Source organism: Peromyscus californicus, unplaced genomic scaffold (genome assembly GCF_007827085.1).
Source record: "Peromyscus californicus insignis strain IS unplaced genomic scaffold, ASM782708v3 Scaffold_5__1_contigs__length_169319896, whole genome shotgun sequence".
Classification (NCBI taxonomy): domain Eukaryota; kingdom Metazoa; phylum Chordata; class Mammalia; order Rodentia; family Cricetidae; genus Peromyscus; species Peromyscus californicus.
Window position 1 is genome coordinate 9,753,897 of NW_026294573.1, and position 23,272 is coordinate 9,777,168.

At 43.7% G+C, this 23,272-nt stretch overlaps 1 protein-coding gene across 2 annotated transcripts in view; it reads right to left on the reverse strand.

Moving 5' to 3' along the window:
• Ube4b (ubiquitination factor E4B) overlaps nucleotides 1-23,272 on the reverse strand; it is a 126,003-nt gene that overhangs the window by 39,366 nt on the left and 63,365 nt on the right. For both annotated transcript variants that reach the window (XM_052718752.1, XM_052718753.1), the window contains 8 exons: nucleotides 14,395-14,536; nucleotides 13,229-13,329; nucleotides 11,011-11,125; nucleotides 7,529-7,612; nucleotides 3,060-3,116; nucleotides 1,995-2,111; nucleotides 1,816-1,914; nucleotides 1,012-1,125 (listed from right to left, as the gene is read on the reverse strand). In XM_052718752.1, the coding sequence (XP_052574712.1) occupies nucleotides 1,012-1,125; nucleotides 1,816-1,914; nucleotides 1,995-2,111; nucleotides 3,060-3,116; nucleotides 7,529-7,612; nucleotides 11,011-11,125; nucleotides 13,229-13,329; nucleotides 14,395-14,536 (829 nt within the window). The remainder of the gene's footprint in view (nucleotides 1-1,011; nucleotides 1,126-1,815; nucleotides 1,915-1,994; nucleotides 2,112-3,059; nucleotides 3,117-7,528; nucleotides 7,613-11,010; nucleotides 11,126-13,228; nucleotides 13,330-14,394; nucleotides 14,537-23,272) is intronic.

The window sequence follows — 23,272 nt, forward strand, 5'->3', positions numbered from 1 at the left end:
ACACTAGAACTATTCTAATGCTTTACATATAGTAAGCCCACAGGTTAGCAGCCACTATTAACCCCATTTACCAAATGAAGAAACTGAGGCACAGAAAGAAACTGTCAGGTGTGGCAGTTTCTTTCTGTGCCTCAGTTTCTTCATACAGGCCAGCTGTGAATGGGGCCCAATATAAAACTGTAAATCCACACAGAACATGATGAAATTCTGGATGGTCTCTTTGGACTGCACGGCTCTTGGGTGCCAAGTCACAGATGACAACACCAAGTGCTGACGTCAACAGACTGGACACAGCAGACAGTGTGAGCAGCACCAGAAGCGCTGGGTTTCTGCTCTTCTCTAGACTTTCATTCTCTTGCTTCTGAGTACTCATTAATAATAATCTAAAATTGTTAATTTCCCCACTCTTACCATGCACAATAGAATCCTCATGACCTTGAAGTGCTTCTTCCGGACTGTTCCTGACCCTACTCCTTGTGATTTCATTACTGACACCTTCTGTAGAATCCCCTTCTGTAGTGGATTCTACTACAGTCCTCACCGATAGGCTCTGAGCAGACTCAAGCCCACTGGTTCTTTTTTACCTGCCCATTCTCTCCCAGTCACAAAGACCTATGTCCCGGGCTGGCAATAAAGCTGGCTCATTCCTGCTCTAGTACCGTCTAGTACCAAGAGGGTTCTTTTCTCAGCCTTGTCACGACTGGCTCCTCAGTCAAGGCTTGAATAAAATGTCAGCTCCTCAGAGAGGCCGCTGTGCCACCTGATCAAAATTCACTCCTGTCCCTTCCTTCTAGCACTCCACAAGTACTCCCAAACCCTTCACACTCCATCATGGACTCTTATTACCGTCTGGAATACTGTTTGTCCATCTACTTCCTGCCAGAGAACTCAGGCTTCACACAGCGGGAGGCTTGCCTCTCTAGTTCCATGCTGTCTTCCTGATCCCCAGAACTGAGCCTGGGAGGTGCTGCATTAAGTCTAAGCAACTGAAAGCATTTTGGGGACTCCTACCTGCATTTGGGCTTTCTTCATATTGGCATTGACAACAGCCGCCATGTAACTGAGAGCAGCTTCACGAGTTTCACCATTTAACAAAATACTATGCAGTATCTTGAAAAGCTCTTGCTGAATTATTTTGAAAAAGAAAAAAAACAATTGACTTCTTTTTTACTTTAAGAATAGCCCCCTACTCCCCACCCCTTTCTTCTCCCACGTCCACTCCTTGTAGGGAACCCAAGACAGTCAACATTATGAAGTGTGTGTGTGACCAGGAGGACTTGGGAGAATGCTGAGCAGCCCCAGTTTTAATAAACCAGCCATGGCTGCTCCCCTTCCGTGACTAATATGGCCTCGATTAGCAAGGCACTTCACTTTTACAGTTTAGGACAAAAGACGTATTAAGTACGTCAGCGGCTCAGCCAAGGGTGCCACACACTATCAGCTCCCGCTCATCCTCATGATTTCCATGGCTACAGGCAAGATGGAAGGAAAGCATGACCACTAGACATCACTCCAGTCCCCAGGGACATTCTCATGGAAATAGCATAGCTGGGCTTCAGTCATTACTCATGTCATATGTGGGGCTCTCTGGGAGACACCAGACTGGCACCCTTGAGGTGCTGGGCCTGGGCTTCCTCTCTGTCCAGAAGCAGCAACAAGTGCTAACAGCGACAAGGGGGAGCTCTATACGGAGCATCTTCTTTGTAAAATATGTGACTTCAAGGACACGAATGACCTGGGCAGCACTGGATCTATGAAACAGACCTTTCTTCTCTAGGGAGGCCCTCTCCTCTGGCTTCCCTTCTGAACACCTACCCGTCCCAGCTCCAGGTAATGCTGTAGGGACTGGCTGACGACACGTGTGTTCTCCAGGGTAATGGTGGGCCCTGAGAAGTATTTCTCAACCACCTTTGCCTGGAAGGAGAGGGGAAATATTCAATCAGCATACAGTGACCATCTGGGAAGGGCTGAATGGGAGTCAAATGTGTACTCACATCATCCTCTGCAAAGACTGAGAAGCTAAAGAAGGCCCCTAAGTAGGAGAGTCTCTGCAGCTCCCGCCCAGAACCAGGGCTTAAGGACTTCGGCAACCACAGAGGCAAAGAGGCGACCTAGACACAACAGATGGACCAGTCAAGCTGCTGAGGAGACTGGTGTGGGAGGAACAGAGAGAGCCCAGCAATCAGCTACACAGGGGGTTCTGGCCACCAAGCACTCCAAAAATACAAGGTACAAATAAGTCAGGTTCCCTTTGATATTTTTTTTTTTTTTTTACCCCTGATAGACAGTACTCTCCAGCTTCCACATTTTTATAAGAAACACTTTAAAAATTTTATTCTTTCACAGTTTTGTGTGTGTGTGTGTGTCTGTGTGTAGTTTGATGTCTTTCTCCCCATTGTCCTTTTTTATCATCTTCTCCCTCCCAAACCCCTTCTTCCCACGGTACTGCTACTGTTTTTGTGTTTCCTGTGTAGCATACTGCACCTAAGTAAGGATTTTCACATGAGCACAAGTGAGGCATCATTTACTTCATTTTTGGGGTTTTTTTTTTTTTTTTTTTTTTTGGTTTTTCGAGACAGGGTTTCTCTGTGTAGCTTTGCGCCTTTCCTGGATCTCGCTTTGTAGACCAGGCTGGCCTTGAACTTACAGAGATCCACCTGCCTCTGCCTCCCGAGTGTTGGGATTAAAGGCGTGCGCCACCACCGCCCGGCTAGTCATTTACTTCAGCAAGGTTTCCGGAGCAGTGGGTAGACTACTGAGGACTGTGACTCCTCCAAACCATTAACTGCCTGTAATAGGTCAAGACACTCACAAGTGAAATGTAAAAGACCCATTCTGATGCTCCTCAAAGGATCTACTCAATTCCTACAGCACCTGCTACTCCCCCAGAAATCAGACACAAGGCAACACTTCAGCATAGAAAACACTATACAGACCAGCAACTGAACAGATGAGGGACGCCCCCAATTTCCAAATGTCTTTCAAGAGAAGTCTGTAGCTGACACTACTTTTAGAGTGGCCTCCACATGGTGACAGAGTCGGCATATGGCTCAACTTACCAAACTGCACACAGGGTGTGTCTTCCCAAACTTGGTTTCACAGAGTTCACCTAGTGCCTAGAAATAAGACAGGACAGAATCACTAGAATGTGTTCCGTTTCACACTGCTGCCATGTGTGACAGCAAGGGACAGCTTTCGTTTCCATTATAAAGGCATGGCAATGCTCCTTCTGAGGTCACCAGCCTTACTACTTTTCCTGCTGAGTAAATGAATACGTGTGCCCTGCAAAACAAACAAAAAACCCAACCCTCTGCCTAGGTGGCCTGGTGCACATCTTTAGTCCCACCACCCAAGAAGCAGAGGCAAGTTGATTTCTGTGAGCTGGAGGCTAGTCTGGTCTATGGAGTTCCAGGACTGCCAGTGCTACATAATGAGACCCTGTCTCAAACAAAATAAAATAAATACCTTTGTGAGAAGTGGAAAAACATGACAAAAATACATTGTATGAAAGAATATTTATATTTAAAAAAGCACTTAGATAAAGGAGAAATACAAAGCACAGCTAGAAATCACTCACACTTCACTTGCAGATAAAACGCCCTCTGATGTCCTTTCCAGAAGGTGTGCGCTTAGTTTTAAAAACTGAGTTTTTGCTTCATATCATTTCGTAACACAGTATTTACTGCATAGATCGCATATGCTAATTCTGCCAGCATTATTCAGGGCTTTACTCTGGACCCAAGAAGCTACCGGATGCAGAACACTTAAAAAGTGTGAAGTGGCTTCCAGACACGAGGCAGGTGCAGTAGCTCTTCCTCATTGTCCTCATTCCAGACCAGACAGTTAGGATCATGAGTTTAGCCTCAGTCCATCAAGCCAGAATGAATAGGAAATGAGTTTCTCTGTGACCGAGACAGAAGCTGTCTAACAGCCACTGAGCCTTGAACAGACACACTGAAGTCACTGATACAGAGAACTGCTGAGAAGTTTAACTTCTCACCGCATAGTGTGGATAGCCCATTAATACCACAGGGAAAGCCTAAGACAACCCCAACAGCAGGCAACACACCATCCACAAAAAACCCCAGGGGTTAAGGGGGTGGGGTTGGCAGCCAGATGACATCATCACCATTATTTACTGTTGCTGCTAGTGTGTGTGTGTGTGTGTGTGTGTGTGTGTGTGTGTGTGTGTGTGTGTGTGTGTTTCTTTCAGACAAGACTTTGCTATGTTATGCCCAGATTGGCCCAGAACTCTCAATTCTCCTGCCTTAACCTCCTAAGCACTGGGACTGCAGGCACATGCCACATGCCCAGTAGCATCAGCATAGAACACAGTCCTCCAGTGATCACAGCACAGAACCAAACAGTGCCCACCAATAACCCAGCTATTTCTGCACCAACCCAGCAGGCTGCCTCTTCCTGCCTCATTTCCCATCTCCTCACTCTTCTCCTCTCTGACCCCTACATCATCAACAGCAGGTCCTAAATTAAATCACTTTCTACCACAAAGGATGCTTCTGTCGTTCACCAAGTTGTTGATATCTGTCACTAAATTCTCTTCATTGAATTACTAAACTTATCCAGGTCGGGACCAAGAAACCAACAGTTCACATGGCCGTGAGGATCTGGGCAGCACTGATAACCTCCAGTTGAAACAGCAGCAACCATCCATCCCTCGTCCTCTCTGCCCTCGGAAACACGCTCAAATTTTTTATTTACCTACTTTCTTGGTTTGGTTTTCTTTTTTGAGACAGGATCTTACTATGTAACCCAGGCTTGTCTGGAAGTCACCATGAATTCCAGGCTGGTCTAAACTTGAAATGATCTTCCCACCCCAGCCTCTTGAGTGGTTCAAGCTTATTTCTTTAGACAGGGTTTCCTGGACCCAGAGTAACCTCACACACTATGTAGAGGTAGCTGACCTGGAACTCCCGATCCTCCGGCTTTGAATTCACAGTCCTGGGATCACAGCTGAACTAACTCACTTACCTGGTAGCTGAGGCTGGCCTAGAATTCACTGAGTAGTTATGGCTGGCCTTTAATTCATGATTAATTTTCCTGCCTCAGATTGCCAACGGTTGGGGTTACATGATCTTAGGCCTCACGTTCTCCTTCCAGCATTATTATGAACTTTCACCTTGTTAATGATATGATAGTTCTGATTTTTCTAAAGTGACCTTTGGTCACTTCTTTGAGCATTTATCACAGTATAATTGTCAGGATATTTTGCTGTGATACAACTTTTACCATGGATTATGAACAGCCTAAGGTAGCAATAGTTCTTAACCTGTAAGCTGTGACCCCCTTTGCGGGGTGGGGGGGGGGGGTGACTGAACCTTTCACAGGAGCTGCCTAAGACCATCCGAAAACAGATAGTTACACTATGATTCATAACAGTAGCAAAATTATAGTTATGAAGTAGCAACGAAATAGTTTTACACCGGTGGGTCAGCACAACATGAAGAACTGTGTTAAGGGTCACAGGGTTAGAGAGGCTGAGAACCACTGTGTTAAGGGTCACAGGGTTAGAGAGGCTGAGAACCACTGTGTTAAGGGTCACAGCGTTAGAGAGGCTGAGAACCACCGTGTTAAGGGTCACAGGGTTAGAGAGGCTGAGAACCACTGTGTTAAGGGTCACAGGGTTAGAGAGGCTGAGAACCACTGTGTTAAGGGTCACAGCGTTAGAGAGGCTGAGAACCACCGTGTTAAGGGTCACAGGGTTAGAGAGGCTGAGAACCACTGTGTTAAGGGTCACAGGGTTAGAGAGGCTGAGAACCACTGTGTTAAGGGTCACAGGGTTAGAGAGGCTGAGAACCACTGTGTTAAGGGTCACAGGGTTAGGGAGGCTGAGAACCACTGTGTTAAGGGTCTCAGCGTTAGAGAGGCTGAGAACCACTGTGTTAAGGGTCACAGGGTTAGAGAGGCTGAGAACCACTGTGTTAAGGGTCACAGGGTTAGGAAGGCTGAGAACCACTGTGTTAAGGGTCACAGGGTTAGAGAGGCTGAGAACCACTGTGTTAAAGGTCACAGCGTTAGGAAGGCTGAGAACCACTGTGTTAAGGGTCACAGGGTTAGGAAGGCTGAGAACCACTGCTCTACGGGAAGAGAGCTTATTTCCTGAGCTCTGCAATCTGTTACTAAGTACAAGACGAATTCCCAGACACCAATAAGTCAATGGCATAATAGAATCAAATCTATAGAATGAGTACAAGGAACAAACATAAAGTATCGATTTCTCTATGGCCTCCATTTGTACACAGTTGTAAACACACAGAGTAAATGAGTTTCATAGCTTGGTATTTTTCCCATTACAACCCTGTAACAAAAGGGGGTACCTGGAGCCGGGCGGTGGCGGTGGTGCACCCCTTTAATCCCAGCACTCGGGAGGCAGAGCCAGGCGGATCTCTGTGAGTTCGAGGCCAGTCTGGTCTACAGAGGGAGATCCAGAACAGGCACCAAAGCTACACAGAGAAACCCTGTCTCGAAAAACCAAAAAAAAAAGCCACCACATCTGGGTTTTTATATGGATTCACAAGAAGCAAACTCGGGTCACAGGCTTGTGCAAGTGTTTTAAGCTGCCGAGCCATTTCTGGCTCAATAAAAAAGATTTTGTCCCAGCTGGGCATGAGAACACACTGCTGTAATCTAAGCACTCTAGAGGCTGAAGGAGGTTCATGAGTACAAGGTCAGCCTGGGCCACACAGGAAGGTATTAAAATGACTTCATTTTTAAATTTTCATTTATGTGTACATGTGTATATACCTCCTGAGTGCAGATGCTTGTGCAGGCCAGAAGAGGGCAAATCTCTTGGCGCTGGAGTTACAGGCAGTTCTGCAAACCAAGCTCAGGTTATGTACAAGAGTAGCAAACACTGGTAACTGCTGAGCCACCTCTCCAGTCCCAATGTGTTGCTATCATTTTCCATTTATCATTACTGTGTGTGTATGGGGGTGGGAGGGTGGGGGTGCGCAGCATGTATGTGCAAGTCAGAGGAGAACGTACGGAGTTGGTTCTCTCCCTCATCCTTACATGGGGTCCAGATGTAAGGCTTACCCGGCAAGCATTTTAACTGAGGAGCCAGCCTCTTAAATGTTTCTTTTTTAAATCCCAAGTATGGTTTGTCTGCTCCTCTGAAAATCTGCTGAGATTGCCCGCCAACGGTCATCCTTCGTACTAGCTACCAGTACGGCGAAGCACATTCACATTGGAACCTTCCTGGCTGCCGTCTAGGACTGGCAGGGTGGAGGACGGATAGCTACAATGCACTCAGGCAGCTCAGGACACAAGTGCACTCTGTCCAGCCTACACAAGGGTCTCAGGATTTACAGTTAAAGTTGGAATAATCTGTAGCTGTAAGCACAGCACTTGAAAGGTGGAGGCAGTGAGATCAGAATTAAGGGTCATCTTCAGCCTGGAAGACATGAGATCATCTCAAAACAACTAAAACACTTGAAAACAACATTGAACATAGATCTAAAAGAAAAGTATCTACTTAAATATCTCTTAAAGAAAAGGAAAAAGACTTTACCATGAGGGGATATTTAAAGTAGTCACTATCGAGGGAGCACTCTTTGGCAGCAAGAGCCAGGCCTTGTAAAATAGGGATAAAGATCTGTAATAAAAAAGAAAAGCACAAACATTAGGTTTAAGGAAAATGAAGCATGCAAGCATGTCAGACAAGGTACTGGGTCTGCAGGTCCAGACACTCCTACTCTTTCCCAAAGGAGAAATGCTTGCTTTTTATTTATTTATTTATTTATTTATTTATTTATTTATTTATTTATTTATTTATTTATTTATTTATTTATTTATTTTTTCTCCAGATCAAGGACTGTAGAATTCTTGAGTGTTGACCCGTCCATTAGTCAGACCAAGCATAAAGTAACGAAGCTCAACTTTCCAGCAAAGGATGCTGATGACCACTGACACAGTGAGTGTCGGAGTCACTCACATCCTGACACCCGACAGCAGCCAGCACAGGGAGGACTGCTGTGAGGGCTCCCTGCCTCACTTCCGACTCCCGAACACCCCACCACCTCCCCCGATCCTCCACACCGATGATCTGTCAGGAAAGTACCTAAGTGTTCCACCTTCTCCTCAAATCCACCAACACTTAAAAAATGGTTTTGCTCGGTTTGTTACATTCAGCTGAATTGAGAGCAAAGGGACAGTTGATGAATGTTCATCTGAAAACTAAATGACTAGTAAGAACCCCTTACCTCCATACACAGCGGAATGAATACAGTCACCTGACCTGGAAACCGAAGGGCACAATACATACAAGGCCTGCACTGATATGGTAACGGTGTGCAAGGCCTGCTCAGCACAGCACACTGCACATGTCACAGTGCCTGTCACGGAGCCACACAATTAGGAGTGGGCTAGAATCCAAGACTAACAACATCAAGGGAAAACGTACGTACACAGCAGCTGGCAATCTGAACCACAAGCTGGAAGGGGAGCATAATACGAAGCCACTAGAAAACCAGGACCAAGCCCTTCGGCCACTGAGTTCATCCCATCACACAGAACTCTGAGCAGAAGAGAAGACACGGGACCAAAAAAGGGCCCTAGACATGCCTGAGGAGCATTCTGTACTATCAAAACAGCTTTGGAGAGATCACCCTGGTTCCTGCAACTAGAGTTATCAGGGTAGAAGTAACGTGCTTCCGTAAGCTAGCGGAAAATGGGGAGGAACCGTCAGCAGGAGGCCAGGAGACGCCAAAACTGCAACCCAGAGGAAAAGGCAAGACAAGTTCTAGAACCCACGGATAAATGCCATTAACTGTTCATCTGAATGACCTTTAAATACATTTTAAGACTGCTTTAAGCTTTACTCTTTTTAGTAGAGTTGTCTCTTTCTGCAATAAGAGTTTAATTGAAAATAAACAGGCAAAATGTGAAGAAGCATAAAATGTTTCCCACCATCAAGGAGTGTATTTTTTAAAATTTACATTATTGTGTCTGTATAATGTGTAAGTGGGTGGGTGTGCACACTAAACGTGGAGGCCAGAGGGCAACTTTCAGGAGTCAGTACTATCCTTCTTTTGGGGGGTTCAGGGATCGACTGTGCAGCAAGCACTTTTACCCACTGAAACAGCTCACCAGCCTAGGAGTCATATTATTTTTGTGACCTGCACATTGCGAATAACTCTTCTATTTTTCGAGTAAGTACTTCCCAATGTAGATAAAAGCTTCAGCTCTTCATCTTCAGTCTTACATTTAAGCTGCTATTTGTCTCTTTATTCATTTGGAAGCATCACCCAACCATTAAAACGAAGTGGAAATCCCAGTCGAGGACTTAGAAGTCCTGTCTGCCAGCTTGTTAGTGAAAAGGTGAGACTCGGCCTGATGCAATCAGCAGCTGTTTCCTGCAGCACTTCTCTCCAGATAAAACTCATGGTAACCCAGGAAAGACAACAACGGCTTCATGCCAGCTAGTCCAGGAAGGCACCAGCTTCCTGTGGGCCAGGAAGACCTACCTGTGCTGTAAGTGACCACGGAGTTCACTCCACCTCCTTTACAAAACCACCAAAGGTCACTTTGTGGCCTCTGCATAACTTATTGTCAATAAAATAAGCATCACATGTCCCTCTGAGGTGATTTTGGGCCTGATTTTAAAACTACTCTGGGTTCTTCAAATGTTTGCTTTTATGAAAAAGGAGAAGCATTACTTAATGCTGACCACACCTAAAGCTGCTTCACTTAAACCTCCTGTGACAATTCTTTTATTTTTTATTTTATTTTTGGTTTTGGTTTTTTCGAGACAGAGTTTCTCTGTGTAGCTTTGGCGCCTTTCCTGGATCTCACTCTGTAGCCCAGGCTGGCCTCGAATTTACAGAGATCCGCCTGCCTCTGCCTCCCGAGTGCAGGGATTAAAGGTCTGTGCCACCATCACCCAGCACGACAATCCCCCCAACCCCCACGCCGGAGTTCATTATCTTCCTAAGGATAAAGAGCTCACGATGTTGCCTTTATTGTTCCTGCACGTCTGACTCCACAATACATCACTAAAGCCCACCGTTAACAAACAGCCGAGAGGGCATAACCTTAAACAGAATTGTTCTTTTTGAGTCCTGAATTGTTCTTTCCTTGTTTTTTTTTTTTTTCCCCCATTCAGATGAGGTCTCACTATGTAGCCCTGGCTGGCCTGGAACTTACTATATAGACCAGGCTGGTTTCTAACCCATTGAGATTTACCTGCCTGACTGGTGAGTGCTGGGATTAAAGGCATTCACCACCATACCTGATGTGGCCTGGATTGTGCTTTTACAAATATTTAAGAATCCAAAGGTCTTAACATTGAGAGTTACGACTATGCTAGCTATAAAACAAAGTAAAGGATATCGTGCCAAATGTAACATGCATAGTGAGATCTAGGAAGAGGCATTTCCCACATATGACGTTCTTATTTGTTTCCTTTTTAGCATATATAATTATGCATGGATTTCATTATGGCATTTTCATACATATACATATATAATAAAAAATGCATTTTTTTTTTTTTTTGTTTTTTTCGAGACAGGGTTTCTCTGTGTAGCTTTGTGCCTTTTCCTGGAACTCACTTGGTAGCCCAGGCTGGCCTCAAACTCACAGAGATCCGCCTGGCTCTGCCTCCCGAGTGCTGGGATTAAAGGCGTGCGCCACCACCGCCCAGCTAAAAAATGCATTTTTATTGTACTCACCCCATTACACTCCCATGTCTCCTTCTCATTATCACTTATCCTCTAGTCCCTTCACTATTTTCATGCCCTCCCTTCCTCCTCTCCCCACACTCTTTCTTTCTTATGATCCAGTAAGTTTACTTAGGGGCTACCTGCAGAGCATGGGGGGTACCTATACCAGTGGCTACATCACTCAAGAAAACATCTTTCCATTCTCCAGCCACCACTAACTGCATGAAAGGGGTAGAGCTTCATGGGTGCCTCCCCTACTCCACGACATGTTATATCTGGACATCAGCATAGATGCGCTTAGCTAAAAGCTGGAGTATTGCTTGGCCCACTGTACCTGCTTGAACACTTCTTCATCCTGGTGAGTGGTCCTCACCAGTTCTTGAATGAAGCCGTACGGGAGATTCCTGCACAGCATATACGGCACAAGGAAGGACGGCTGCTGCAAGGACCTGCAGACCCAGGAAAAGCAAGGGCTGTGATAGAAGCCAGTAGAGTGTCATGGCTACACAGTCTGCCCAGTCACATAAACACAACTTTTCTAACATGGTGACATCTGGAATTTTAAATGAGACACCAGAAGAAATTACCAAAACAACTTTCGAAATTACCAAAACAACTTTCTTTGCGGAGTCCTTTGAAAGGGAAACAGCAGGGCTGGGAGGTACTTTTGGGACTAAGCATTTGTCTGCCAAGAGCAAAGCCCCAGGCTGGGTCCTCAGCAATGAAAAAGAAATCATAAATGCATCTAAAAATGCACTATGGTGATTGGAGAGATGGCTCAGTAGTTAAGAGCTCTTGTAAAAGATCTGGTTTGGGTCCTAGCACCCATGTGGCAGCTCACAACTGTTTTTAACTAGTTCCAGGAGATCCAACACCTTCTTCTGACCTCCAAGAGCACTGGAAGCACATGATGCACATACACATAAGCAAATCTAAAACTCCTTTAAATAATAAAAAATTATTATTTATTTGTTTATGCTTCATCCACATTGAGGAAAAAAGATTATCAATAATCTCCTTCAAATTCTTTTTCTTTTTTGTTACTTGGATTATTTTGGGGTTTTGTTTGGTTGGTTTTTCGAGACAAGGTTTCTCTGTGTAGCCCTGCCTGTCCTGGAACTCACTCTGTAGACCAAGCTGGCCTTGAACTCACAGAGATATGCCTGCCTCTGCCTCCTGAGTGCTGGGATGAAAGGCGTGCGCCGCCACCACCTGGCATGTTACTTGTTTTTTAAAGACAAAGATTTGCTATGGAGCCCAAGAGGCTTCAAACTAGTAAGTAATCCTCAACCTCAACCTCCAAAATTCTAGGATCATAAGCATGTGGCACCACACAGCCTAATTTTCCTTCATTTTGAGAATATTAAAAAAACATACAGTTATAGTACAGGGAACAACCAGAATGAAAAAACTGCAATTTTTTCATTTTTCCATGAAACACAGGGTTGGAGGGATGTGATTTCAGTACTTAAGAGCACTGGCTGCTCTTCCAAAGGATCTGGGTTCAATTCCCAGGACCCACATGTCGGCTCACAACTGTCTCTAACGCCAGTTCCAGAGGGATCCAATGCCTTCATCTGGCTGCTGTGACCACCAGGCATGCACATGATATGCAGATATACAAGCAGATAAAACACCCATACACATAAAAATAAAATTGAAAAGAATAAAATATACAATCTTTTATTAACTTTGAAAACTATCCAGAATTTTCTGAAACAGACAAATCATAGCACTTTGGACAATTTTCAAATCATTTCTCTACTACTGTATTTTGTTTTATCTTATTTTTATGAGGGGTCTCACCATGAAACCCAGGCTGGCCTAGAACTTACTGCATAGGCCAGACTGGCCTTGTATTGGTGGTGACCCTCTTGCTTCTGCCTCTTGCTAGGATTATAGGTATGTGCCTCCTCACCTAGTTCCCCCCACTATTCTCTAACACTTAGTAACCGAAACCAATTCGGAGACACACAAAACATGATCATTTTGTCACAAACATCCACTAGCTTCAAATACTAGGTTTGAAATTAAATTATTATTATCTACTTTGGTTTTACATATTTTAAAAAGTACACAGAACTCTTAAAAACATAACTAACTTCTTTTTAAAAATATGCTCTGTACTATTTAGAAGATTATTTTATTTCCACAGTATTCAGGTGGAGGAAAGGCTCAGCCCTTGGTTGTATCTATTTTTATCTTATGTATGAGTGTTTTTCCTGTATGTATGTCTATGTACCACACCAGATGGATACAGTGTCCTCAGAGGCCAGAAGGAGTCATCCTATCTCCTGGAATTGGGGTTACAGATACTATGACCCACCATGTAGATGCTGGGAATCGAACCCCAGTCTTCAGCAAGAGTAGTCAGTGCTCTTGACCTCTGAACTCAGTGCTCTCCAGCCTGAGCTTTGATGCCTGAATCAGAACACATTCCCTGTACAGGTCCCAGAGTTATCCAACAGAGCATCAAACAACTGGAAGATAAAATCCACTGAGAGATGGCCCTCCTACCCACACCAGACACCACAATGGAGTGTGCGTCATACCTGGGCTGTGTGAGGGACCCTTGCAGCACTAGGGCGGTGTGGGAGATGCACTGCGAGCGGATGTTGCTCAGGAGCTGGCTGACTGCGGGCTGGCTGCACATCTGGAGGAGAAAGTTAACCGTCAGGAGAGAGATGGCTAGAAAATGCCCTGATTTCCTCTCCCTAGACTCATAAAGGACACACACAGCAAGTGTGTCACCACCAACCTGTGCCACCTGTACTGAGGTTAGTGAGGGAACACAGAACAGAACGTGGGGCACACCTACCCCATTTTGGGGGGCGTTATATCATACTTTGAGTCAGGGTCTTTTATACAATAGCCCAGGTTGGTTTCAAACTCACAGCCAATCTCCTGTTCCAGACTTCCAGAGTGCAGAACTGATAAGTGTGCACCACCACACCTACTTAGACTTTCTTTACTTTTGCTAAGATTAAGGACAAGAATCCCAGAAGAGGCCACACAAATTTGAAACTAACACGGGACAATCAGTGTCTGAAGTCAGACAAGAATTGGATAGTGAAATATGAATGAGAAGATAGGTAATGAGATGTTGCCAGGTGTGGTGGCACATGCCTTTGATTCCAGTTGCCAGAGGCAAGTGGATCTCTGTGAGTTCAAGGTCTGCCAGGGCTACATAGTGAGACTCCATCTCAAAAAAAAAAAAAGGGGTGAGGGGAAGGTAATGCTCCCTTGGTTTAGCACGGTCCGGCAGCTTGTTATTTATTTAATAATTCTCACAATTACAGCTTCATCTCCGAGGGGCATCACTTCCTCATACATAGCTACTCGGATTCACTGGGCAATTGCGAAAATCCAAGCTCATGGACTGATTACAGTATTACATACTGAGTGTGGATTTAAATTCTGTGAGCAAGATACACCTTTCCTCCTTTGAGTTTCCTGTATATTTTGTCCTAGCGATGGAAAACTGACACCATCAGGAGTTATCAGGACCACACATGACACAACAACACCTATCTACAGGGCAGACAAAGGAGAGGACGCTGGAGCCAAAGCACTCAGCCTCGGTCTGAGCTCTGGCTCTAACCACAGCTCTATCATTACTGACTACTTAATCGACAGCTTCTCTTGGGACAGAGATTAGCACATCCATAACATAACATAACCAGTCTGCTTTTGTTCTGGTAAATACTCTTCACAGTACCTTTGGCGCTTTTTTTTCCTCTATTCCAACTCGGTCAAAACACTCGATGAGGTAGTTCAGCATGTCTGTCTCCTTGCAGGTTTCAATGGTGAAATGATCACTGTACGAGTCCCAGTTACTTGCTCCACCAGAGGCTCCCAAACTTTGGGGAAGAGAAAAAACATTGACAATGCTTACCTCTTTGCGACCATCTCTATAGAGAAGCTTGTCACGCTGCAGCAGAAAGCCTGTTAGGAGCCCTGCATCCACGGTGAAGCACAAACACCCGTGCAGCCAGACTGGAGCTCACCCATGTTTATCTGCTCCCAGCCTAACCAGGGATCGATCTCTGGTAAACATGTCCTAGTCTGTCCATGGGACCTGGCCCTTCTGGGGATGGCAACTTATAAATGAGAGGAACTAGGAACTGCTGCCGACTACTGAGCAGCTAGAGTCAACCACAGGTTCACAAACCAAATTTCACCAATACCAAGTGACATCACTTGGGCAGACCCGAGGAGAGACACTCAAGCAGCTACAGATACTATCTCTCACCCTCAGGACATCTACAAAGACCTGAATAAACTTCACTCAGCATTGGACAACAGGCCAGAACTTAGAGAAAATGCCAAGGTGGAAGGAGTTATCAATGTTTTTGCTATTAAGTTTTCAAATGAATAAGGAAGAAGAGAAAAATGAAAACAAAATAAAAAAAATTCCTACACAAGGAATAAGCTTCCTTGGGCTGTCGTTCCAGCCTAGTTTGTTACCTGCACCCAGAACCTCCACCACACCTGCAGGGGGCGGTGTGGAACACTGTTTGTAGTAACTATTCCCAGACAAAGGCCAAACATCACAATGGTTAGGTTCAAGGATACTAAGTAAAGTTGAGGCTAACCTTGAACAGATCACAAACCAAACTGGGTGTTCAACTACCATACTCATCTGTTATATACAAAAATCACAAAGAGATCAAGACTGAGGAAGATGCAAAAAAATTCTAAAATAAAGGGAGAGAGTTAGGCAAAAATGTGACATACAGCATATGGAAGAGGATAAAGATGGGAAGAATACCAGGATCCTGACAGATACATCTCTCTTCCAACCTCACGCAGACAAAGCACAGAAACTAGAAGGCCCAAGAACTGAGACAGCAACAATATGCTATACACCCAGAGACATACGTAATTAATCAATTTTGGAAAATACATGAATAAATCACCTAGGCACTGGGGATCCACATGGTTGACGTGAGAATGAAAGCAGGATGTGGAAACAACTCAGTGCACAGGAGACAACATTATAAAGCCAAGGCTGTCAGCCCAGAGTCTAACAAACCTGAATTTCTGTAACTCATTATCCAGGCTGATACAAATTTTAAAAAGAAGGGAAGAATGATGCTAAGGGGCAGTCTGGAGGAAAGGGCAGGCCTCCAGTCTGCAGGGGACCTCACTAAATCCAGGACAACGGCAGCCTGGGGACCATTCTTGAGGCAGCAATGAGTGACTGGGTGTGCCGTACTCACTAATGGCATTCTCTCGTAGGTCCTAACTGGCTAGATGACAGAAACGTGCACTACATGATGAGGCACAGGAGAAACTCACCCAGCAACAGATAAAAACCTACCCCAAGTGTGCTGATTGCAGCGACTCCTGGGAAGTACCGAGGGAAAAGCTGCCTGACACAGAGCAATCCGAGTTTTTTTTTTTTTTTTTTTTTTTCGAGACAGGGTTTCTCTGTGTAGCTTTGCGCCTTTCCTGGAACTCACTTGGTAGTCCAGGCTGGCCTCGAACTCACAGAGATCCGCCTGGCTCTGCCTCCCGAGTGCTGGGATTAAAGGCGTGCGCCACCACCGCCCGGCGCAATCCGAGTTTTATCTGTGACTCCCTGATTATGTTCACTACACAATCCACAGACGGCCTTTGCTAATACAGCCACACATCTATGTGTGATTCAGGGTAATTTTCCTTGTAGCAGCTCTCACAGATGTCAATGAAAACACATACTTGGTGTTTAAAATGAAAATTTTAAACTGGTTTCCTGATAAGGCCACATTTCAAACATTTTCTGAAATTAAAAAAGAAAGTTACATTTGATGCAATAGCTCGTTACCAGCTGCAAGCAAGTCAGTGTGGTCAACACCCAGACTAGCACAGGAGCTTGTGTCTGAGAGAAGGCAGCATGCTTGGTGCTGGTTCATGCACCTGCAGCTGAGTCGCAAACCGCTCCCAACAACACACTCCACTTAACAATCACTGTCCCTTCAAACACTTTCACAAGTGCTCCACTAGAACATGAAGAGTGACAAGGGACAGGCACACTGGCACACACCTGTAATCCCAGCACTCAGGTGGCAGAGGAAGGTTAAGATCAGCCTGGGTTACATAGCAAGACCCTGGAACAGAGTATGGAGCAGTCTATCTAGACAACACAAAGAAAGGACCTAAGACTGTATCAAGGGATGTTTCATGAATCAGACAGCAAATAATCAGCTGATTTTCATCAGAAGAAAGAAGAAAGAGGTGAGATGAACCTTCACCCAACACAGAAATCTAGAGAAACCCTGTGTCTATCGGTATGATGTTCGAGGTGCCAAAGGCAATGGAAAAGCCATTGTTGTCAACGCCAAGAGTCAGTAGTCAAGATGACTGTAAAGATTCTCAGTATATTCACACTGCAAATACAGCACCGAAGGAGAAAGTGGTGCTTGTTTATATGCCTGCATTCATGATATCTCTAAATATTCGAAAATATTTAGATGAAGTCCAGTGGTCTAGACCTTTAGTCCTGGCTGTTCAGGGGGCTGAGGAGAGAGGACAGATGACATCCTGGACTTGAAACCCAGCACCAACAACACAGTAGATCACCCTCCACCACACTAAATAACTTGCTCATTTTTATTACTAAAAGGGGGTGATTCATGACACTTTCAGAACTCTGACATTCTAAAATCCTAGAAATGTTTCATATTTAAGTTACAAGAAAAGCTTAAAAACTTACACCACCATTTAAAAAAGTGTAAGCCATTTTCTGGTAACTACACCAGCTGTCTGAATTAATCAGGTAATCATCACACAAAACAGGAATGTAGCAGAATGCTCCAAAAACAATGAAAATATTCTTGAAAAAAAAATAATACATGCCTCATGTCCAGACAGACTGAATTACATTTCAAATGTACCAACACCTGCTTCTTAAAGGGCTCCCATGTATTTCCTTCTCTAATGGGAACTCACTTTCCCATTTACCAAGCTGTGTGTGTGTGAGTGCACATGTGGTCACCACTGAGTACTGCTCCTCAGGAGCGTTAAGTCCTTAGAGCAATTCGGACAGCAAGTGCGGAGAGCAGAGAGCAGTGGTGAGCGCCCAGGCTAGTGCCCACTCTTCCCATACTGCCCCCTCTAACAGAAACTGCAGTGCACACATCAACTATCTGTTCATCTCCCCTGCCCTACTCATGACCTTCACTGGGATATCTAGACAAACAAGAATAAAAATAAATAATAAAGAATAAAATAAAATAAGACACCATTCAATTTCTTCCTAGGCACCAAGTTCCCGAAAAACAGTGAGAAAGCTTTCCTCATGGTGACTGAGTCACAAGGGGTCTTCCCTCACTGTCTCTTCCCTGAGAGGAGCAGATCTTTCCATAGAAGGAATTTTCCTTCCCTCACTCCTTTTTGTCTTTGCTTCATTTTAAAATTACATTTATCTATTTAATGTATACACGTATGTGTATGAGTGTGTGTGTGTGCATGGGTGTGTGTGTACATGAAACACAGCACCAGGAGGAAAGTCAGAAGAAATCATCAGAAGTCAGTTTTCTCATTTCTTCCTTCCACTATGTGGGTGGGTCCTGGGATCAAACTCAAGTTGTTCAGCTGGTGGATTGCCTGAGTAAGATCTCCACGCCCACAAGTCTCTAAGTCGAGACTCTGCATATGAGCCTGGCTTACTCCACTTGATACAGTGATCTGCACATGTTAAAGCACTTCCACAGATGAACTCTGCTGACTCTCAACACCAGTGTCTTCTGCTACTTTTCTTTCTTTCTCTGAGCTTTCAGAGTTCAGTGAAGAAGTCCTTCCTTCCTGTAGAGGATGGTTTTCCCTGAAAGCACTTTGTTTCTTAACTGTGTAAGACTCACCAGGGATTGTTTCCAGGTTTCTTTCTTTTCATGTAATTTACTTAGATTTTTGAGACAAGGTTTCTCTGTGTAGCTCTGGCTGGCCTGGACCTCCCTCTGTAGACAAGGCTGGCCTCAAACTCAAGAGATCCACCTGCCTCTGCCTCCTGAGTGCTGGTGTTAAAAAAGGTGTGTGCCACCATGCTCAGCTTCCAGGTTTCATTTTCAACATGATCATTACTGTTATATAGAAAAATGACTCATTTTCCTTCATTCTGCCACCTCGCTGGCAGTGTTATTAGCCCTCATAGTTTTCCAGTGGGTGTTTTAACATAGGATCATGAAGATGGGGAAGTGGTTCAGGGGTTAAAGGCATTTGCTACTCTTGCAGAGGACCCAGATTTGGTTCCCAGCACCCAAAATGGCTGCTCACAACCATCTGGAGTTCCAGGACATCCAATACCCTCTTCTGGCCTCCAAGAGCACCTACATGTTTGTGGTGCACATACATCCACTCAGGCAAATGCACATAAAATAATAAATAAATACATATAGTTCTAAAAAGCTACAGAATCAGGCTGGAGAAATGGCTCAAGGATTAAGAACACTTGCTGCTATTCCAGAGGACCTGAATTTGACTCCCAGCACCCTTATGTCAGTTAACAACTGTTGGGAACACAACTCAAAGGTCCTTGCACCCACAGATCTCCAGAGAAATCAGGAATGTTAAGCACACAGGATTGTCTTTACAATAGGAAAGATGAAAACCTGTTCTTCCCTCCAGAAAGCTGAGAATCGGAAGTGATTAACAGGCTGGTGATCTGTGTCATCTGTTGAGTCAGGCCATGTCAAGCTCTTACATCCAGGACTGGAGGCAGCTAGTAATCTAAATGACCCTTATAGCCAGAACCTCTCACCCCCAAAGCTCCCACAACCAGGACCAGAAGTGACTAATAGCCCAAATCACCTCTCTTCTATCTGTATGACCGAGACCAGGCCAGATCCTTAGGCCCTTATGTTGTGGGATATGTGTACACTGTGTGAACATATATTGCTGTGATTGGTGTAATAAAGAGCTGAACGGCCAATAGCTAGGCAGGAGGTATAGGTGGGACAGGCAGAGAAAGGAAGTAGGAGTTAATTGAGATGTAGAGGAGACACCAATGAGACATGGAGGGAGTCAGACACACAGAATGAAAGAAAAAGCCATATGGTAAGATGTAGATTAATAAAAGCAGGTTAATTTAAGTTATAAGAGCTAGTGGGACAAGCCTAAGCTAAGGTCGAGGTTTCATAATTGATAATAACTTCCCTTGTCATTTCTTTGTGAGCTGGCAGCCCAAAGGAAAGTCTGACTACACACGCCATCAAAAGCGGAGGCTTGAATATCCACATAGGACCTGGGAAAAGTGGTCTCTCGAAGTAGGCTCAGCATATAGAGGCGCAGATCTTTTAAGAGGACCTGCTATGCGGCAGAGCACTTGAGCAGCCTGCATGACAGGTAAAAATGCCTGCCACATCATGGACACAGTATGTGTGTGTGTGTGTGTGTGAGGGACAGAGCCAGCCACCAGAGCCATGTTTAAGTGTTATCTCACAGTCAGAGAATGCTGAGGCATGAAGTAAAGCAATCCAGACCAAGAAAACCTTTAAGCAGATACAGAAAAAAAAAATGGGTATAGACAGTCATAGAAAGAAAATAGTTTAAAAATAATAAAAGTCGCCGGGCGATGGTGGCGCACGCCTTTAATCCCAGCACTCGGGAGGCAGAGCCAGGCGGATCTCTGTGAGTTCGAGGCCAGCCTGGACTACCAAGTGAGTTCCAGGAAAGGCGCAAAGCTACACAGAGAAACCCTGTCTCGAAAGACCAAAAAAAAAGTCTTTAAAGAGATTAAAGTAATATAAAAAGAAGTTATGCAAGGATGGGAAATACTCAGGGTGTCTGGATCCTGTGTGGTGCTTTGCTGACTTTAAATTTTTAAATGCTAATGTACAAAAGACAATAGCCACTAAGAGACACTGGATTATGGAAACTGCTAAATTAAACCAACCCATATATGTTAAAAATGTCTTAACTTCAAAGTAGAAATTAGAAAATATGTTGCGTTGATGGAGAGGTTAGGCCTTTGTTTCCACAGGTAATAAAAAGTTATGGTCCTCTCCAAAATTAATGAAGATCAGATCTGATTGGGGAAGAGTCCCTGAAAATCTTGGCTACAGACATTTAGAAAAAAAAAACAAAAACAAAAACAAGAAAGACTACAGGGCAGGTGACATGTATGCTGATCCCTCTACATGGGAACAGATCTGAGACTGGATGAGACACAATAAATCTTGTTGGCTACAGAGTCCTCATGACTCATTATTACATGCCTTCCTTTCAAAGGGTATGGACTGTTTCGTTATACAGTCCAAACAGATTTATAAAGTTGACAGATGCCTTTTACCCCATCAAACATAGAACCAAAAATCACCTTTAGCTAACGTGTGTATACTGCACATTCCATACTTGTGTTAATGCAGATATATATTCATATGTTACTTTGAAAAGTTTATGTGTTTTCGGAAAAAAAGGACCAGACACCAATGAAAACAAGTAGCCCAGGTGATCCAGTCTCAAAATGCCTCTGTTGCAATTTTCTCAAAATTGTGCATCCAGAATAACTTCAAAGCTGCTAGCTGAGATGATCCAGTCTCACAGACTACTCCAGCGAGGACTTCAGATAAGACCTGTACTTTCCTATTACAGAGACTGGACAACAAATGTTACAGCTAGTTTTCCTGGGACTTGACCATTACCTCAATTTTCTCAGGGTCCCCTAAAGATGCTATTGCCCCCAGATAGCAAGAAATAATTTTATGAATACAACGACCATTCCCAAGAGGTAGAGTAGGTAGTTTTTAGTTGTTCAGTGGATTATGAATGTTTGTCATCATTTAAGAGGGGGTTGGTTACAAATTGTTACTGGTCATGGTAAGGGAGGAAACTTAGCAAGGGAGGTTAGATTCAGGGATCTCTTTCTGAAAAGGCAAAAGGAGGACAGAAAAAAGATATGAAAAAGGGTAGATTATTGAATCTACTTTTAAACTAAAAGACAAGTACTAGTCATATATTTTACATTGGTATGGATTTTTGCATATTGATACAAACTTAAGGTTATTTTTGTTATACTATATATATATGTATCGACTCTTATTTAAGGTTATTATACCTATGCAGCTCAAAAGCTATTATAATAAACTATTTAGGATAATTAAGAAATGCAGGTTACCAGTCATCTATAATAATCAAACTTGTAGTCATGTTAGATATGTTTTCAAGGTTAAACAGATATATTTTAGATAGACAGGTGGTCTTCAAACACTTCAGAGATCTACAAAATATGCATTTAAAATGTTTTAATAACATAAGGCTTTTCATGACAGTGAGATACATCTACTCCTGGCAGCACCAATTTACTTCAAAAGAAGATAACGAGCATTGAAGAACCTCCATTGGAGTTTTCTTTCTTTGTGGCAACGTTAGCCACCAGGCAAAGAAACTGCCCTTTCATTGACTGCTGTGGTATGCTGTCCAAATTGGACAAGCAGGACACAAAAAAAGGCAACTGCCAAACTTTGCTGAGACAAGGTGGGGAAGTCCTTCAAAATTCCTGCTTCACAGAAAAGTCTGTTGAATATTCTAGGCCTGTAGGCCAAAGATGGATGCCCCAACATTACAGACGAACCTTGGGTGACTGTCCAGGCAGCCAGCTGTTTCTGTCATTTCTATAGTTTTGGAAGTTGTATGCTCGGCACTTCCTGTTTACTCAGGTAATATTATATCCTTCTTGGGTCTCTGATGAAGCTGAAGACAAGACAGTTATAGTTATAGTTCTCCTTGTTACCAAATTCAAAAAAGAAACCCACGAAAGATGTATAAAGTGCATAAGGTTAAGAGACATAAAAGCTTAAATTGTTTAAAGAAAAATGTTTTGAGGTGTAAAAAGATTATTTTAGGATGATAATACAAGTTTTGATAGAAAATGATTTAGGTATAAAACTTTAAATTCATCAAGATAAGATAGATAATATAGGATTTTCTCCAAATATATCAATTACAAATGGACTGGACATTGTGAATGTAATTCTTACCTAATAACTGTTCTTATTGTATATAGTTTTACTATGTTAGAGTTAAATCCTTTCCTTTTTATTTTGACAAAAAGGGGGAAATGTGGGATATCTGTACACTGTGTGAAGTTGTATTTCTGTGCTTGGTTTAATAAAGAGCTGAAGAGTAAATAGCTAGGCAGGAGGTATAGTAGGGACTTTCAGGCAGAGAGAGTAAGATTTAAGAGGAGATAATTGAGGCTGGCAGAGGAGATGCCAATGACACATGGAGAGAGTCGGACACACAGAATGAAAGGTAAAAAGCCACATGGCAAAACATAGGTTAATAGAAATGGGTTGATTTAAGTTATAAGAGATCATTAGCAATGAGCCTAAGCTATAGGCCGAGCTTTCATAATTAATATTAAGGCTCCATGTCATTTTTGTGAGCTGGCAGCCTTAAGAAACTCCTCAAACTACTGTCTATAACTCCAGACCCAGAGGATCCAAGGGTACCAGGCACCAATATGGTACATACAGACAGGTGCAGACAAACCAACCCTACACATTAAATAAATAAAACAAACATACCTTAAAAAAAAAAAAAAAAAAAGCTAGGTCAGGCGGCGGTGGTGCATGCCTTTAATCCCAGCACTTAGGAGGCAGAGCCAGGAGGATCTC